General features: G+C 39.2%; 2 protein-coding genes across 3 annotated transcripts; one reads left to right on the top strand and one right to left on the bottom strand.

Annotated features, from left to right (window-relative positions):
• Positions 1–62: 62 nt before the first annotated feature.
• LOC144646322 (2-iminobutanoate/2-iminopropanoate deaminase-like) lies at positions 63–6,704 on the top strand. The gene is made up of 7 exons (XM_078505872.1): positions 63–223; positions 907–967; positions 2,201–2,245; positions 3,523–3,577; positions 4,165–4,233; positions 5,066–5,121; positions 6,439–6,704. The coding sequence occupies exons 1-7, from the start codon at positions 147–149 to the stop codon at positions 6,493–6,495; spliced, it is 420 nt and encodes a 139-aa protein (XP_078361998.1). The 5' UTR covers positions 63–146; the 3' UTR covers positions 6,496–6,704.
• Positions 6,705–8,378: 1,674 nt separating this feature from the next.
• Positions 8,379–18,164, bottom strand: LOC144646320 (uncharacterized). Of its 2 annotated transcripts, none has more exons than XM_078505868.1 (2): positions 17,788–18,164; positions 8,379–10,272 (listed from the first exon to the last, which is right to left on the bottom strand). In XM_078505868.1, the coding sequence occupies exons 1-2, from the start codon at positions 17,987–17,989 to the stop codon at positions 9,581–9,583; spliced, it is 894 nt and encodes a 297-aa protein (XP_078361994.1). In that variant the 5' UTR covers positions 17,990–18,164; the 3' UTR covers positions 8,379–9,580. The 2 variants fall into 2 exon arrangements, with proteins under 2 accessions (XP_078361994.1, XP_078361995.1); XM_078505869.1 differs by lacking the exon at positions 17,788–18,164 and adding an exon at positions 10,364–10,619.
• Positions 18,165–19,671: the final 1,507 nt, after the last annotated feature.

Raw genomic sequence — 19,671 nt, 5'->3', positions numbered from 1 at the left:
TAAGCTTATATATTTATATGAAGTGTAAAAGCGTCGCGAAAATATCCGCTGACCAACGTTAGCCCTCATCCGATTCCCAAGGGTACTATCCAAGACTTCCTACTGTTCCATTCCCGGGCCGATTTCAACATATACATAAATTTGTGATGTTAAGAGGGATGGCTGCCACGGTTAGAAGGATTGTTGCCACGTCGAAAGCTCCAGGAGCTATTGGACCTTACAAGTAAGGAGTATTGAACAATTTTAGAAATCTAAGGGAGGGGCTGGGTCGGGGGTAGAAAAACTTCGACCGATTTCATCTCCGATCTGGGCAAAAGCTACCTGGAAGATTTTAATATGCCACGTGAACTGACTTAGAGATTACAGTGTTAGTACGTTCATGTATCTTCGAAGAAAACCAAGCTTACAAACAGTGTATTCGAAGTCATCCAAGATGCAGTAAGCTACTGCACGTTTTCAGCATTTTCCAAAACCTGCCGGGGACGGCGTGAGCGAGTAGAAATTTCCCCCTCTCTACCCTCGCTGGGTGTCTGCACAGAAGTGCTGCTCGTGATCGGTCGCGTGCTCTTTTCATTTTGCGCTTAAAAAGAGCAAGACCTGTTAATCTCAACATGGCTACTGTAAGGAAGATTGTTCATACGTTGAAAGGAGTTCAACCAATTCCTGGTGTATACAGGTATAGCTTTATCAAGTACAGTATTGTACAATTACATTTTAAAGCTTTTGTTGCAAGAAATTTCTTATTTGGTTTATCCATCTTTTGGAGCAATTTGCAAGCTTACTGATTACTGCTTCCTGATGAGCTTGTTTCTTTTTTAGCTCGTCCTTCTAATTCAGTTTATGATTAATGTCGCATTTTGCAAATTAGCTATTTAATAAACATTGATTTTTAATTTCACTTAACAGCCAAGCTGTGATTGCTGACAAAACAATGTACGTTTCTGGGCAGCTGGGATTAAACCCTGAGGTAATATTTTATACTGAAACTCATCATTTTATAAAGCCAAGTTTTCATTTGCTTCTAGCATATCTGCAAGATGGTTGATGGTTGCGACTGGCAGCAATTACGGCAATCAATCAGGCAAGCACCTAGCCCGGGGGGGGGGGGGGAAATCCCTATAATGGCCTAGACGGGGAGGCTCGGCCCAAGAGGGGTACCTTTTTCAGTCTACACCATGTCTTTTAGGTATATGAAAGGGGTACCTTTTTTCAGTTAAAGGTATACGAAAGGGGTACAATTTCTGTCAAAATGGTATATAAAAGGGTAAGGGTATAAGAACTTGGGGCGGAGCCTCCCCGTATAAAACTTTTTTGAGTACCACTCCCGGGCCCCTAGCCCATCTGTGGCACATGGCTGAGGTGCTTAAATGGGGGTGAAATGCAGAGAAATTTGAGTTGGAATGAAAGGAGTTATTTGAAAAATCATTTTGTTAGTTGTAAATTGAATTGTCTTCCACCACTTATGATGATCCCATAAAATTTATCTACTGAGGCAACAACCAGCACTCCTCATCAATGTTGCCCCCAGCTCAAGTTTGCAGGCATGCAAGTGGTCTATACCTAGGGCAGATTGTGATACCAGTAACAAATGTATTTTTCATATGCTTGAACAGTTGCCCAGGCCGTATTCCCGGTATGTTGGTGGCGTTACTATGAGAACTGTAAAGGGCATGACCACAAACCTCCTTTCATACCCATGATGAAAAAAATATGGCCTTGTTGGGGATTGGGAGAGGAGGGTGGCCTGGGCTCCCAAGACCTCTCTGCTACTGCACAGTCTGTAAACTTTTAACAGTCGGCTGTCAAAACTGGTATTTAATAAATTACCAAATTTAAGGATGTCAGCTATATACAGGGGAGAGGCAATCTTAACTGTCTGCTTTCTATACCTTTTACTTCTGGCCCACATGCCTTCCTTAGTGGGTCTGTCCTCCATGTGCTTTTTCTATTCCAGAAAGGTTTTCTATTTCTTGCAGTTCCTCCAACTTTTGGAATCCATCTTAACACCGTTACAATACTTATCCCACCTCCTGTGGACTTTCCCTGTCCCTTTTACTCCTATCATGAAAAATAATCTCTTTTTATTATTTGTAATGTTCTATTCTTCGTTGTGGATTCTTGGGTGTGGTCACAAAAATTTCTGATTATTTAAGTGTGTTTATAACATTTGTACATCGTTCATTTTGTTCTCACATAAAAGACCATGGATTTTGTGTCAAGCGATGTAGCTGAGCAAGCCAGGCAGGTATGGAAATTGCAAATTATTATTTATTAATTGTATTAAACACTTTGTAATCTGCAATACAGACAATCTTCTTTAGCAAATTAATATCTATCTTTTCTAACCCATCTTAGACTAAACAGTTGAATTTGGTATCAATCCAGCCAAGGGATTTCAAGTTTATTAAAAAAATTTAGGTCCTTGTGGTTATTCATCGTGGTAGAGTACAATAATAAAGTATTTTTCGTTTGTCTCTCGACGTAGTCACATGTGATGGAGATCGCGACGTTTCGACTGCACACTGCTAGTCTTCATCAGGCGATAAGGTTGACTGGTTGTGCGTGAACTTATGAAGCACGCTGCCGCGCTGTGATTGGTTGGCTTTCAACAGCTGTGATTGGTGCATTTCGATCCTCGCTGTTTCTGTGTCCTGTTGTTCCCTCAGCGGTCCGCTGTCGTACAGTTCTCCTGTTGTTGCGTTTTTTGATCGTGGGAATCCATGCTTCAGGAATTTTATTTCCATTATCCCTGTTGATATTATTAGGGTGAAGTCTTATGTGAATTGCCTCTTTGACCCTGCGTTTGTACCAGTGTGGGTCACGATCAATAAACTTTACTTCATTCCAAAGTGGGTAGTGTCCGGTGTTGTTGGTGTGTTCTGCAATGGCGGAGGTCTGGGTACGTGTGAGTCGGATGTCCCGGTTGTGCTCTTTGATCCTGTCTTGCATAGGTCTTCCCATCTCACCGATGTAAACTTTGCCACATTCACAGGGAATCCTGTAAACAACGCCATCTTGCTTAGTGGAATCAACAGTGTCTTTCGGCCGTACTAGGTGTGATCGTAGTGTGCTTTCCAACTTGAAAACAGTGCGCACGCCTTGTTGTTTTAGGCAGCGGCCAAGTTGTTCGGAAAGACCTTTGACGTAGGGCAAAACTGCAGTGAATTTAAACTCGGTCGCAGGTTCAGCATTGGTGCTCGGTTTTCTGGTCTTGGTGATCTTCTGCAAGAAAAAAAAAAGGATAACCATTAGATACAAGAACAGATGACAGATGTTTTTTCTCCTTGGAGATAACAGATGATTTTGTTACGAGGCTGAGTGATGATGACTAGCAGTGTGCAGTCGAAACGTCGCGATCTCCATCACACATGACTACGTCGTGAGACAAACAAAAAATACTTTATTATATGGTTGATGTAAGGCATGACATTTCTTTACACTCTGTGGGTTCTAATTTAACAATGTGACTTTACCGCCTTAAAAGTGAAAAGTAATAAATAATGTTGTTTGTGTGTGTTGTAGGCCCTGGTTAATATGGGTCATATTCTTGAAGCTGGAGGTTCATCATTTGACAGAGGTAAATATATATTACTTTTATCTACTATCTACCCATTCAGAGGTGGCACAGCATTTTGAAAGGTGGGGGCGGGGAAAGTCTTAATTCAAGCAAAACACACACCCTCCCCTCCATGGGGGGCGTATGCATCTACTCAAATTTCCCAAAATGTCTTAAACAGAGTCCGGTGTGTCTGTGATCAATTTGTGACAATGCATAACAAGGAGGTTAAAACCATTGCTTTATGTTGCTCTTTGGGCTGTTCTTAAAATGTCAGAGAGCAGAAAATATACACTCTGCAGTCGCCAATGCTACATGGTAGTGTCAATCTTACCAAGTTGTGGACCTCTCTAAGTAGCGTTTTGGGAAAAGGAGTTTCGTCAAAATTCCTTCAGCATATAATCCTGGCAAGCACAATCCTGATGAAACGATTTGTGTCTTGACAAACCAATTTTATGCCCTAGCGATACAGTTGGCACTGAAATGTGGGTGGGCTATAGCAAACCCCCCCCCCCCTGTCCCCCCTGCTCTGCACCTTTGCCATTCAGGGGTTAACTAATCTGTCAATTTTCACCATTTTTAATTTTATTAATAATTCTTGTTTTTAGTCGTGAAGACCACAGTTCTACTGGCTGACATAAATGACTTTGGCAAAGTAAATGAGGTGTATAAAACATGTAAGTATGCTTATTTTTATCTTAGTTTGCTAATTATATTTTGGTTTAATTTTTACATACCATATGTAGTTCCTCATTTTAATGCCTGGCTCAGCATTTGCTTCAAACTTGACCTGGTTGACCAAGAACTTATTTGAGTTTATTCCAACTCTGTATTTACGTAGCAATGTTTTTATTTATTTATTTTTTTATTATAAATAATTGACTGGCTTACTCCACCTTGGAGACAGTGTGCATAATTTTGAGAAAATACATTACCCCTATGTATGCCTCTTCTCTTGGCAAATGTTGCAATGCAAGTCCTTTTAGTTTTGGAGAATTCAAATGGTAAAAGATTTGTTCCATTTGTGACTATACTACAAATAAATTATTGATCCACCAAAAAAAAACGTGGTCATGGTGGACATCTAATGTGTTTCATTATTTATTCAATGTGCTGTTCCAGAAAGTATCCGTACCACTCTCACCATCAGGGACTGCGGAGCAGGGGGGCAGGGGGGGGGGCCTTAGCCCCCTCCCAATATTTCCGAAAAAATAAAGACTTTCTGAGAGAAGGTACTCTAAAGCCCCCCACTTCAAGTCACTAGTCAGCCCCCCCAATAAGAAAAATGCTCCGAAGTCCCTTACCATGGAAGGCTTTTGGGTTTGCCCCCCCCCCCCCTCCCCCTCCTTGAAAATTCCAGTTTTATTAGCTTCCTATTTTCCTTTAAAATCTTTGGCTTTTGGATCTGCCCTCACCCACATACCCGGTAATTTTCAATGACCTTTGCGTAGGTATGGATACTTCTTGGAACTACTACAGAATTCTGACATTTGAACTTTTTTCCCCCAGTTTTCACATCTAAACAGCCAGCCAGGGCAGCTTATCAAGTGGCAAATCTTCCAAAGGTAACTGATGATCTGCAGTGAAGTTTCTCTTTTACTGTTTTTTTTATAAATCAACAGACTTAAGTACAAATGTTGTACAATATCATACCGTATTTACTCGAATAAGCGCCGCCCCCGAATAAGCGCCGCATTTCGGACAAAAAAGTTATAAGCGCCGCCCCCGAATAAGCGCCGCAGTCCCGATGCGGCGCTTATTCAAGGAAAGTGATGGTTCAGCTTATTCAGTTCAAAGTGATTGTTTTAACGCTCGCCCATTAGTTTTTCTGTCCAACATTCTTACAAAACGTAATTCTGTAAATGTTGCGAAGGCCGCCAACTTTGCCAGGACAGCTAACGCCACTTCTATCTTCAGCAAGAGACAAATACTGACAATCAAAAGACGCTTTTTCAATTAATGTAAAGGATTAGATTCTTTGTGGCGTCGGCATTTTTAATAAGCGCCGCCCTCAAATAAGCGCCGCCCTCGAATAAGCGCCGCACTTGAGGTGCGAAAAATTTAAGCGCCGCGGCGCTTATTCGAGTAAATACGGTATATAAACAGTACCACATAAAAGTACTGCTTGGCAGCTTTCATTTTGAATGGTCACACAAAAGTCTCAAAAGACAATGGCACCTTGTACAGCACAGTTAACCACGTAACCATGTAAAAGCACTGCTCAAAAGCTTTCATTTGAAGCATGATCAAATCAGGTGCCACACACTTTTTTCGCTCAAATTGCGCATCACGCATATAGCCCTTTTACCACCCTCATAACCAGTGAAAAGGGTTAGAGTGGCACAATGCTTTGCATGCATAATGCATGCAAAGCATTGTGCCACTCTAACCCTTTTTTTTTGCATGCATACCATCCTATGTTTATTGGCTACTATTGTAGACCTACGATGCTGGTTGCAACAGGTCAGGGAAAAATAAAAATTCTTGAAGGTCAAAAAAAAAAAGTCTGGGAATTTTATTTTGAGTTGGGGGAAAACTGACATTTTATTGAAAAGTCAGGGAAACTACTAGGGAAAATAACACCGCTGACTTATTAAATGCCTTTGAAGGCTGAAAGAAACATTTCAGGTCAATGAGATCGCAGCAATGTTTTTTTGGAAGGGAAGGATATAGGCTGCTTCTGTTATCTAATATTTTGCATTCATTTGGTCAGGGAAATTTTATTTTTATCAGGAAAAAGTCAGGGAAATTTGAAAACTGATGTCTGTGGCAACATGATGCTTCAAAAGGGTTACAGCCACCCAGCCCTCTGCATGTACTACCGGTACGTGCCAGTAATGGAGCAGAGATATTTGTAATAATCAATCTTTCTTTTTTCACAGCTTGGAAAAGTGGAGATTGAAGCAGTTGCCATTGTTGGAGAGGTAAAGGACGAGTAGACAGTGATGTACTGCCATGGTGATCAAACAATTCTACAAACTAATATGAATATCAAGGGCAAATAAAAATCTAGTTTTTGTAATTTTTTAAAGAATAAGCAGTGTCTCGATAAACCAATAAGATGAAATAGTGTGCATTGTAACGTAATGATGAATGATCTGGAGGAAATCAGTGCAATGAAATAAATGTTTTGGTCTTTGCAGGCTAAGTGATTGATTTCTTGTTGCATTCGTTTTAGTTCATCGAATGGTGTGAAATGCCATCTTACATTATCTAAACTGCCTCTCAAAAGAAAGTCTCCTATGGGGTTGACATTTACGCAAATTTGGACATTTTTCCGCCCAGAGCTTTCACAATAACCTATAAGTGTGGTAAAGATATTTGACCAGAAATTTCTACTTATGAAAAAAAACGTTTGATCCTCGGTGAAAGAGAGATCTAAGATTCCAGCAAAAAAACACCATACTGGTGACGTAGCACCACAGAGATAATTGTGGCGCCCCTGATTGGTTATTGTGATTTTGAACGTCCAGGTAACAACCAATCAGATTATTGTGCGTGGCAAGAAATTTCCAGAACGCAGTTTTTCCCGCCAAAAATCTCGCACCCAGTTCAGGACTCCCTCGATCACTGCTCCGTTTCCAGGCCCTTGGAGAAAACAATATACGGGAAGCATTTGCAAGCACATCATTTTCTCATGGAGGTGTATTCAAAGACACCATATTTTCTGTGGTCATTACTTCCTTAGTGGCACAAAATTACCCGCCCTTTTCTTATCGAGGATTTTCTTCTTTGCTTCAGGTTACGACAAGTAAACTGTGATGGGATGTTAAAAATTAATCTTGTGGATGTTTTTGTAACCTTGTACTGAAGATGCCTTTTCATGCGAATAATTTTAGGAATAGATGTTTAACACTGTTTCGCCTCCCAAAGTTTCGTGTAACTAACTTGTTGCAAATAAAATCTATTTATCGCATTTTTCAGGACCTTTCAGTTAATGGGGTAATCCTTCAAAAAATGCCCGCGAGTAAAAATAGAAATATCACAGAAAAAAAGGAAACCAGAAATTATTCAACCCTCCAGATCTTAGTTTACCCTCACCGATCTATAATGGGAGTGCGCAGATTTGGCCTCGACATGTCTGCAACAAAGGGTGCGTTTCTTTGGGAAAATCCAAATCCTGATCTTGTACCAAGAATGGGTTTTGCGTTTCTTTACAAAACTCCAAAAATGAATTATGAAACTGAAGAATACACACTTCGTGTGGTTCATTAGATTAAATTTAAGTCCGGACCAAACGAGGATGAGAGTTCAAACCCTCGCTCTCGTTTGGTCTGAAACTCCCATGCAGTCCCATCGACTCTCGTGTGCTTTCATAGACTTTGAACAAGCTTAAATTTTAACGAAAGTCAATGAGAGTTTGACGGACTCTCATTCTCGTTTTGCCCGAGTTCATAATAGTCAAGGAGAGTTGACGAAAATTCTCATGAAGGTCAACTCTCATCCTCGTTTGGCCCCGCGGGCAACATATTGTCGCAACATTTTCAGATGCGTACGGAAAATTGCTTACTTCGTTGCTGGTAGTAAATTGCCCATTTTTCGCGCGCTTTTTCCGAAATCCTCCCATGGATAGCGATGGTGAACGGTTTTGTAAGCAACCTCTACATAACGAATTTTCGGCGTCCATGTAAGTCCGCGGAAATAAGTGGTCTAAAGTCCAAACTGGGATTGCGCCCATCGATAGCCTGCGTGGCCGGCGTTCAAAGGGGATGGAGAAAGGGAGTTCGAGCGCGAAGCGCGAGATGCGAGGAGAGAGAGCAAAGCGCGATCGGAGAAGGGGGTAGCCCATCGAGTTTCGGTGTTACGTATTTAAAATAAAAAGAACATTAACGTAGCACTTTTATTGCATTATTCCAGTGTTAGGAGAAGTCGTGAAAGATATCAAAAGAGCATTATTCACATAGTTGACATTATTTTTAAATTATAGACATTTTAACTTCAATTAGTATAATTACTGTACTTGTTTTCTGCCAAGATCATTAAAATTGATCATAATCCCTAAATATTTCTGTCAACCGACAAAATAATATTTTCTGTTGGTTAATCTCTCAAAAACTCATTTTTCTATAAGTATGGGTAACTAAAAATCTGATTCAGAAACTATAAAAAACTATGTATCTTCAATCTAATCTGACGAGATAAATAAGTTGTTGTACTCTACTAATTACATGTAACACATTTACGACCATTTTCAGTCGCGTATTTAAAAAATATTCACATGGGTAAAAAGACTAAGTAATCTTTGAATGCTTTCTTTTCAACTGTTCCTGGATAATTTGTAAACTTTTCTTTTTGTGTTGGAGAGAAATAAAAGTATTGGGCTATGAAATAATGAAATATTTAGTTGTCTTTTGTATATATCCTTTTTGGTTCAATCACTTTCCCTTTTAGTTCATTTTCTTTGCCATTTCAAAATAATCTCTATTTCATTTATTATAATACTTTGCTTCTCTGATAAAAAGTGAGCTAGATTTTGGGGCGTTTTTACAGTGCCCGTCGAAAGAAATTGGTTCAAATAAATCTCCTGCGAAGTGCTCCTTTGACTAGCCAATCAAAAAACACCTTAGCCAGTCACGTGCAAAATGAGAGCCAATCGTGATTTGGCGTATGCGAATTTTCCCGTCCACCGTTACATGAGTTCTGTTTCTCGCACTCTGATTGGATCATTCAAAATACGCTATTTGTGATTGACACTAGTTTTTTGTTGCATGCATTAGAAAAGTGCGTTTAGTTTAACACCACCCTTGACTCTAACTGCCTTTCTCGCACCCTCCCCCCTCCCCCTTCTAATTCGTCTCTGTACTAATGACGTATTCAGATTTACCAGACTTCTAGAATGTTTGTATCTCTGAATGCACGTATACGTATCTCTGAATGCATATATACAAAATCTTTAAACAAAACTCAAGTGGTGAATGCTGCAGACAAAAATGGGTTTGTGCGCATCCTGAAAATTCTTCAAGTAAAATGATGGTCGTTTGAACTGGGCGTTTTCTCTTCAGTTAAAGCTGAACTAATAATATCTCAACTGTCTTCACTCGCTGGTGTTTCTTCTTGAGGCTGAGCTTCTTCGCTTTTTTGTGCCTCATCGGCCGCTGGCTGTTCCTCAGCTTGTGGTTCCTCGGCTGCCGGACTCGACTCCTCGGCTGCAGGTGTCGATTCCTCAGCGGCAGGCTGCGATTCCTCGTCGGCGGGTTTCGATTCTTCGGCCGCAGGTTGCGTTTGTTCGGCCGCAGATTGCGTTTGCTCTGCGTTCTCTCCTTCCGAAGGTTTCTCTTCATCCACTTGGGCAGCCTGTTCACTTTCCTTTTGCGCTTCAGTTTCGCCCTCATTTACGCTTTGCTCTGCTGGCTTTTCGGGTTCGCTCAGTTCCCCTGCATGTTCTCCGTCAGGTTTATCTTCACCGCTAGTTTCCGCTGGTGTCGCTTGCTCTGCTGTATCCGCGCTCTCGTTCGCTTGCTGGTTTTCGTCGTCTTTAGGAGCTGCGCTTTCTTCGACAGCTTGGCCCTCTTCAGCTACTTCATGTTTCTTCGCTTCCTCTTCAGGTTGATTTACCTGTGCGGAGTCGTCATCAGCTTTCTTTACTTCGACATTTTCTGGCGGAGTTTCCTCGACTACTTCTCTCGATTCTTCTCCGAGAGGATCTTCCCGAGGTTCGGTCTCGCTCGCTTTCCCGGGGACAGAGCTTTGCGGCTGATCAACAGCAGCTTCTTGATCTGCAAAAAATAAATAAATAAATAAATAAATAAAAATGCGTTTAAACCAGCCGAAGTGTCAAGAGCTGTTAAATTTTAGATGATTTCTTACTTTTCTTGGACTGAAATGCCTCGATAAACCTCTTAAACATAGCTATTTGCTCTCGTTTTTCAACGCAAAAACTGATTTTAGGAGAAAAGCTGCACGTACGCCTTCCACGAACAAGCAATATAACTTGCAAATTGTTTAAGCCCAGTATCTCGTTTCTGTCACTCTAAAGAGTGGAATTTTCCTCGTTGACCAATGAAGTTTCCTTCATAAGCAAAGTTGACAAATCGAAAGTTGTTCAGCTGTGGAAATGCTGCATTACCCAAAATTCAAATCAGTTCAGTCGCGAGTGTGATAAATTTATACCGAAGCACGTCGCATTTTACCAGATTTTTGAACAGCCAAAATTTATATTTGTGTCGCAGGAAACCTAAAAATAATAGTCCATTTTTATTAAAAATTGCTATATTAGAGCACTGAAACTATTAATGAGCATCTTTGGCTGCGGATGGCTCGGATGGAAACAGATTGCAACTTAAAAAAAGTTAGGCTAACGTTTTCAAGTTGTTTCCGCGCGTAATCAAAAAATCGATATTTATAGCCGTAGCTTGATTTCTATCCGCAAATTAAGGTTATATCTTCCTTTTGATGTTCAAAGAATTTTTTTAATGGGTTTAGTTGCCTACCACTAATTTCAGAAGAGTTTAGACCAAAACTCTGCGAAATCCCCGTGGCATAGCTCCTTTAAAAGCATTTTTGTATTCTGGTTGATATTTCACAACTTCACTTCGCACATCGCACATAGCTCTTCGTGCAATCAATGTTTTTCCCAAGTAAATGATTTGTTTGTTGTCGACTGACAACCCATTGGGCATTTTTAGCCACGATTTTGTTTTAGCGAGCATTGTCAGCATTGTGCGGACCAGAATTAACGAACTTTCAGAGTAAAATAAGCCAAAAATCGAATATAAACTGCAAAATAATAATCATCATAAAAGCGACAGAAAAATTTCACTTCGGAGTGCACATGTGAGAAGAATCGACAATTTATACAGTGTCTTAAAAGCTGAACGGCTTAACGTCTTTTTAACGGCTTAGTGTCTTAACGGCTGCCACTGTTTTAGCCAGCTAGCTAATTAGCGTAAATAAATTCAATATTCTACCGAGCAGAATATCTATATCCGAGCGGAATGACGAGCAAAATAAGTTATTTTTACAAGCACGCCAATATAGAGCAGAACTTATACAAACCTACGAGTCACTCGTATGTAAAAAAACTCCTTATAACTCGAGAAGAACGTTGAGTGCGGTCGAAGAAAACTGTAAACTATGAAATTGATTATAGCGCTCTCTTTTCTCAGAAAACTCTAAACTATGAAAATGAATCAGTGGTCTTTCTTTTTTCTTCTATTTTTCTTTCTTTTTATTCCTTTCCCATTTTTTTAAAATTTATACACCTGCTGATATTTTGTCAATGTCGTAGCTAAAACTGGGACGTGCTCGATAGCTCACCTCTGAGCTATTATCGTAAAACCTATTTTATATCATAGATACTGAGATCTTCTCACGAAAAAACGATTACGTACAAATGATACGTAAAATGCATTAGCCAATAGGAAAGGCGAACGATGAAAACTCACTAGTGAAAAAACGTCGTTCGTCCAATCACAAGCGCGAACGACGAAAACTCACTTGTGAACAACACGTATCGCCATTTTTATTCTCGTCGTAAACACCGGCGACATGGCGGAGACACGTTCAAGGTTTGTTTGTGTTTTTAACGGCTCCACTGAGTCGTTTATATTGCAGAACAGGAAAACCAAAATACTATAAAGAAAACGAAACAAGACGGCCTTGTTGTCACAACGTCTCTTCAAACAAAAGAGAAACACGAAGCGAGATAACCGAAATTCCTCCTGCCGAGTTGAATAAACCTTTGAGTAAATTCGCACAAAGGAAGGACAAGAATACGGGCCGTCTTCACTCCGAGGGATTGTAGCGAGTTTTGATTCAGATGATGACTAAGACACTGCAGGTTTGTCCTTGGTTTTGGCAGACCGTTTTCTTGATTTAATTTGGTAAAAGTTCGCTCGAGTTCGCGTCAGGTGGTGTGCGCACTGGGATCGCTATGCATTGTGGATGTAAAATTTGCAAGATGGCGGCGAAGCTGGGAAAATTTAGTAAGTTACAAGCTTCGTTTATCGATAGAATTATTTCTTTTCTGAGCTCCTTTTCTACAGTTACAAAAACTTATACTCACTAAGATTGTATCTCTGTCAACAAAATAAGCAATGTATATTATTTTCAGCAAAAACGCGGACAACGAAAATTCGTCCCGTATGAGCATGTAATTTGAATCCGTCTTGTCTTGAGCTATAATTTTTCGTACATTGCACATTGAACGAAGAAATTGGTATAAACTGTTTCTACAATGCTTGTTCTAAGCCAGGGTATAAACGCTCCCAAACGCTCCCCTCGTTGTGTTGTAGATTTTCCGAATTAATACAGACATGTTTTGGTGGCAAATACGGCTTCGAAGAGGTGACAGATACAAGAAGTGATCGCATGGTGTGACTCGTTTAATTATGAGATAGCAACGAACCGTTTCCTCCAACATTGTTTAGATTACCAGCGGTGCTTAAAATGTTTTACATCGGTTCATGGATGATAGAAATCAACAGGCTAACCCAAACTAAATAAAAAATAATGTATTGGCTTCTTGTGAAACTGGCAATAATTTTGATGAAGTTATCTGAGTTCATTTTAGTCAAAGGGAACGATTTATCGTTATTATAAGTCAAACTCTGTGGGGAAGTTCATTCAAGGGTATTTTGATGTTGAACACAAATTCCCAGATCATTTTCTTAGCTTCCAGGTGGATAAAATAAAGATTGAATAAATTGAATAAAAGTCTGTATGCTTGACTTGTGTTCATTGTTTACTTGTATAAAATGTGCCCATTGAAGACAGGTAATTGTTAAAAAAGAAAAATACACCAATTTGTGAATTTTAAAGGTGACGGCATGATAAAGATCCTTAGATGACAACAGAGATACTCAGGGATTTGCTTATTTTGGTAGGCGGAATGTATACTGAGTGCTAAAATGGTCACCAGGGGCAGGGAAAACAGCTATTGCTATAAATAACTGGCATCAAAGCAAGTGCAGTCATTGAGATCAGTGCTAATATGTCAATGATGAGAGAATACATTCAGATGAGAGAAATGACTTGCAAAAAATTGCCTTAGATCACTACATTCCAAGATCCAGGTGCTGACACCATTTTATAATTCAATAAATGGGAGAGGGGAGGAGTTAAAAGGCATGAAAGAAGACTTGCATCATAATTTCTGATCTGGTTGCTATTTATTACACCTGCTAATGTAGGCTGATCTAAAGCTGAAAGGTTCATGAGTATGCTATTCACTGTTTTACAATTCGAGCAAGCAATTGCATGCTCATTTATGTGCGAACATGTTTCAGGAGGTATGTAAACATGGGAATGACTTGTAGGCTTTTTGGGACATGTTTTGATAGCCTAATATAACCACGAGAGAACTAACTGAACATAAACTATGAAATTCTCCCAAACTCTCCTGGTGACTCCATCAGGCTGTATAAGCACAAATGCCATTTGCTGTTTCATGGCTATAACAAAACAGTTAAACTACTTTTCATAAGAATTGGACCAAAAAACTGGCAATGACAAATAAACATACAGTAAAATGCAGTTTTTCTTTTATTTGATTTAACACTTTCTAAACCACCTGTTACAAGTATTACTGAAGTGTTCTAGTTTAAAAAGAACAAGCCCATGGGAAATGTTGCTCAATAATTTTTAAAAAATGTATATGCAGGAGGAAGTCAAACCTCAACCGTAAATAACAAAAAAGAACTGCAACAAGCAGCAAAAAGCCTGGAAAAGCTTAAATTATAAAGGATCTTGTTCATAACATTTTGTACCAACTTTTGATCAGTTTGTATAAACATAAACACAAGAATACATCAGTACAATTCTTATCATGCATGCAGACTCGGTAGCTTATACAACACAAGGCAGCTATTAAGTCAAGCCTTTTTAACGCAATATTTCTACAGTTGAAAGCTCGAAACGATCAAATCGATTTCAATACTCAAGGTGGCACTGAAGTGACTGAACGGACAGAGAAGTCAAAACATTCGAACAGGCCATCTTACCTTGAGTTTGCTCACGATTGTTTTGGGATCACTGACTTTAAGGAGAGTCAAAAAAGTGCTGACTGATCGTGAATGATCGAACAAAGTGATATTGGGCCCAGGTATTGAGTCGTCTTGCAGTAGATGGTAGGCTATCGACCGCTATCGATGCACCGGCAGGGCAGATAATTTATCCTTCGCTCACATGGACCAACATGCGAATGTACGTATAAACAAACGGTATGTATCAAGAAGCGAAGACTGTTTTCGCAACCAAACTCAAACTTGTTTGTTCATTAACGTTCTTTTAAAGAAAACATAGCAAATTCGCTGATTTTCGCAGCGTATTTAACGAATACAGCTCCCCTTCGTCGCCTGCCACGAGATGTGCACTTATCCACGACTTGACACAAATGACCAGAATTTTAATTTCGACCATGATGCATAGCGATCCTAGTGCGCACACCGCCTGAGTTCGCGTTGAGTTATTCAGCGTTTAGCGCTGTTTTGTTGTGTTAAAACATTAAACTGGAACTTGCAAGTTTTGTACAAGTCTCAGTCAGGTTTTCTATCAAAAGTTGTTTCTGTAAAAGTTGTGAGAGTATAAACTGACGTCTCATTTCTTGTGCTACTTCATTAAAGATGTGATTTTGAAAGACAAACATGTTTTAGTTATTTTAGTTTATGGCAGATGAATGGGTTTCCTAAACACGCGCGTAACTGATAAAAAGTCGAGCGATATAATTTGCTTTTCAAAAACCTCAGTATCTATAAAATAAACAAATTACACCATGGAAAATGCTTCGTACGATTTTTATTCACTCGTAAAGTTGTATCAGAAAACTCACTCGTTCGCTACGCTCACTCGTTCGTTTTCTGATACTACTCAACTCGTGAATAAAAATCGTACGCGCGCATTTTCCATGGAGTAATCTCTATAACTTTCACCCGGAACTAGAACTTACAGGTTCCGTTGTGATATTAATTGAGGCTTTTAATCGAAACGTAAAGTGTATTGATAGCTGGATTTCTAGATCTACTCGGAGATATCATAAATTAGAGTTTTTATATATTTGTTCAAATTGATGACAAATCGTTTTCGGTCGTAGCAAAAGTTCGGGAATTCTAGTGCGATCGAGTTTCAAATTTATCCCAGGTTCTTTGTTAAAAAAATTATGTACTTTTAACAGGGAATCATATATATCTTCTTAGTTTATAAATATAACAAAAATTAAAGTAGAGAAAGCCACTATATGTTAAAGGAATTGTTACAAAAAAAAGTCTGTAAATTTTCGAAGGAATCCATGCTCAATTTTAAACCGTTTTGGCCTTTTTCATATTTATGGATTCCTTTCACTTGCCAAATGATTTTTTTCTTTTCTTTTCTTTTGCGGCGAAACCGAAGAAAAAACCCTCTGGCACGCAGGGTAACAGTTCCTTGGAGTGGTTTTTAATTATTTCCAAAAATTTTCGTTTAACTGCTTCCATCGTACACGATTTGTCAAGATCATGGGCAATATTTTGACATTCGTGGTATAAAACTATCAAACGTTCTATCCATAATCCTATTCAAAATAATTGAAGCATAAATAGCGATTTTCTGTTCCAGTGATTTTCCATGAATGCTCTTTATATTGGCCGTCTGTTGCGGTCACAGAAATACCAAAATTTTCGAGGAAACAAAAAAAGTTCGCAGCCAAAAAACTATTGTATGCCCATTTGTTTCAATAGCATATACAGCGCGGGAAAATACTAATATACTTGCAACGAGATGATTTCGATAGTTTTATAATTATAGCAATGGTTTTCTTTATGGATCAAAGATTTTTGGTATTAAAAATGATAATGAAACTCTATTCATTTTAACTTGTTTCAAACATTGTATGATCGATTACCTTCTAACTGCGAATTTTTTTATAGCTCTGCTGTCTAAAAACAGCGATTTTGCGGGGGACCAAATGAATAAAGCAAGAAAACACTCTATATAAATGGTCATAAATACAATTTTAATCGGCCGTCTACTTTCCGAAAAATTTAATTGTCGTAAATGGAATTAATATTAAGATTTAGAAGAAAGAAAACCCTAAAAAAACAAGAACGAATTTATTAACACTCCGTGTGCGATTTCGACATGAATTTAATTATAGCTTTTTCAATGAATTTTTCTTTTCCATAGCAACAGTCGTGTTTTAAACATTTCATTATTATTGTGCTAGTCTAAATATTGTTCTTTATCATTCAAAGTAGTATGTTGATTTTTTTATCGGAAGGCCGCAAGATAATTAACTGATTTTTTTCTTTTTAAGTGTCTTTGTAGCAACGAAAATATTGTTTGAATTTGTTGTGATGTGCTGTCGTGGAAACGTCTTTTTTTCCGATCATCGAAATTTATTGCCTGTTTTCTGGGTTTACATTGTTTAAATGGAAAATGAAGTTTCAGCAAACATCAGGGAGAAACGATTACCAATTCTATCAAAGAGATCAAGCGCATTGAATAATTTATTTCAACCGCACGTTCCAACCTTTTTTCTTGTCTTCCGGATGTGAGGTTTCCTTCTTGGCCACAAATCAGATATTTTATAAAAATCAACTGAAAGAGAATCGATGTCGTTTATTATTAATAGCCACTTTCTGTGCGCAGTTTCTCTTTATTGCTGTGAAAGGTTTAAAATTTACTTTTCGTGCTTATACTAAAAATACTCGCTTTCCTAATGGTCATCCCATTTGCAAAACTCTCTCATTAGCAATTTTTGTGGACACAAGTTTGTCATACATGTCACAATTCAGGCGATAAGGCGCTTTATGCAGCAATTGCCTATCTGCCTATACTCGCTAAAGCGATTGCCCGCTTAGATGCTTTCAAATGCCATTCGATTTTCTTTTGAGCGTTCATTTTGTTTCCAACTGTTTCAAACAAAACCATGCGACAAATATAATAACAACTGTTTATTTATTAATGCGCGAGATCTTTCAAATGTGCTTTAATTTTTCAATTTTTTGGAGCCGGCGATTTCCAAATTTTATCACAAAAACTGACCTTTAAATTTTCTGGTTAATGAGGATGTGTTTCACCATAACTTAAAAATTCCATTAAAAAAATGAAAGCATATGAACAACATAGTTTGAAAGTTGTTCTTTATACCGGCTTTTGACCGCAGAAAATATCGCATTTCACTGTCGACACTCCGACGGTGATATTGATTGAAAGCATGAGAGTTTTACAACTGACACCAGCGTTAGCTTGGGAAAATTTCCAATTTTTTTTTTCTGCTTATAGAATCATCCCGTGAACCCGTAGCAGTGTTTATTTACCTGTTCTGGGATCATCAGTCTGATTATTTTTCTCCTGGACGCTCTCCGATGTTGTACTTTCGATCTGCGCGGGCTTCGGATGATCGACATTTGGCGACGCAGCACTTGATCCAACTTGGTTCGTGGTCGTTTGAGCGGTCGCCTGAACGGGCTGTGGACTCGATTGTACAGTTCTCGCTTGACTGCTAGCACTACAACCCATTGCGGCTTAAAAAACTAATTTTGGTGTTGTCTTCTTTTCGTTGCCAGATGATTGTGTTTCTTAGTTAGAGTTTTCTGCCCCAGTGATTCCCTATACAGGATAATGTTTGTCACGCGCCCATCTGTTTATGCCTGCTAGCAGACGGGTAACCCGCGGTGTTTATACTTGTTTACATCGGTTACCAAGCAACAGCTGTCAACAGTAATCGATCCGTCGTGCGGATGAATAGCCGTGTTGCCAAATTACTGTTTGCAGAAATTACAATAAAAAAACTTAACATAATAATGTGTGGCTAGTCGGTTGTTTTACAACTTCAAATACCGTATAATCCTCGTCGCCGTGTAGTTATTGTCTGTAAAACAGGCAAACGAATATGGATCATTAAGTTTCTAATTAAATTTTGGACTTTCTTTTGATAGCTCATTACCTTGGTAACAGAGACGCGAGAAAACCTTTTCCCATTTACTTGATACATGTTTAAAGTGAGAAAACGCGACAATGACAGTGTCATTGCTGAAATATTTATTTATTTCTGGATTTGTTTTTTCTGATAGTAATAGCCAATGAAAACTAAGCTCTCTTCTTTGGCCTTCGATGGCCGGAAGTTTGGTTGATCTCGATTGGGACACATGCCTTGGGTACCGTGACCAGCTAGAAGCTAGAAAGTTGGACATAGAACTGTTAAACATTTGGAAATAGAAAACTCCCCAACGACGAATTCAACCGCTTGATTTATTTGTTGCCGGATCTCTTGGAAATGCACGAACCAGACTTGGAGCGTTAACTAAGCCAGGAGCAAATGAGCTATTGACTGCACCAATTTAATTGCAACGTCGGCTGTAGGACAAAGAAGTCATAGGTTTATTAGTCTAGACAGTATTTTACAATAGCTAGTAGAGCTACAATTGTTTACTGAAAGAGTTGAGACACGCTTGGCAGAATGTCATTTCAGACATTTTCACAATAATATGTTGTGTCTCCCCTCCCCCTCTTCCTGATCCATTTTGGCTGAATTTCAGGATTACATCTCTCTTCTCCGCAGAGGCCTCTTTCGTGTTTCGTACGGGCTGGGAAATGGGGAGAGGTGAAAAGTAAGCACGCGGAGCCTGGAGAGAATCGAAAGGTTAAGGGCCTGTTTACAAGCAGGTAGGGTAACCCTAGGTGCTAGGGTTACCCTAGCAAGAAGGTTAGAAGATAGCCCGGGTTTACAAGCAAAATTCGCAGGTAGGGTAACCCTACTTACCCGGGTCAACTTACACCGGTTACGCTTCAATTAACCTTGTAAAATCGATTGTAAAATTTTGTCGTTAGAAACTGTTATTCGAAAATAATTCCGTTCCAGTGCAAAAATACGACAAATTGTGAATGAACACGATGTTTCTTGGTCACAATTCGCTGTTTTTGTCGGTATTTTCAAACATATTTAGCTTTTGGAGCCAAAATTAAGTTGTCCCGGGTAGGCGCGTTATCCCTAGCAGAGCGTTTACAAGGCGCTAGGGTTACCCTAGCAGCTAGGGTAATCCTAGCACTCAACTAGGGTTACCCTAGCTGCTAGGGTAACCCTAGCGCCTTGTAAACACGTCGATGAAAAAAGAAGAAATGTGGGAGCGCTAGGGTAACCCTAGGTGCTAGGGTAACCCTATGTGCTAGGGTTACCCGCCTGCTTGTAAACAGGCCCTAAG

This window comes from Oculina patagonica, chromosome 3 (genome assembly GCF_052425735.1).
Source record: "Oculina patagonica isolate OP01 chromosome 3, crgOcupat, whole genome shotgun sequence".
In the NCBI taxonomy this organism is placed as follows: Eukaryota; Metazoa; Cnidaria; class Anthozoa; order Scleractinia; family Oculinidae; genus Oculina; species Oculina patagonica.
The sequence above is the reverse complement of the archived record's forward strand: the minus strand, read 5'-3'. Positions and strand labels throughout refer to the sequence as shown.

Excerpts from the sequence above, each read along its gene's own strand:
- LOC144646320 (XM_078505868.1), bottom strand. The coding sequence starts at position 17,989 with ATGGGTTGTAGTGCTAGCAGTCAAGCGAGAACTGTACAATCGAGTCCA. Across the intron at positions 10,273-17,787 it reads GACTGATGATCCCAGAACAG|ATCAAGAAGCTGCTGTTGAT; the intron begins GTAAATAAACAC and ends TATTTTTTGCAG.
- LOC144646322 (XM_078505872.1), top strand. The coding sequence starts at position 147 with ATGTTAAGAGGGATGGCTGCCACGGTTAGAAGGATTGTTGCCACGTCG. Across the intron at positions 224-906 it reads GGAGCTATTGGACCTTACAA|CCAAGCTGTGATTGCTGACA; the intron begins GTAAGGAGTATT and ends TTCACTTAACAG. Across the intron at positions 2,246-3,522 it reads TAGCTGAGCAAGCCAGGCAG|GCCCTGGTTAATATGGGTCA; the intron begins GTATGGAAATTG and ends TGTGTGTTGTAG.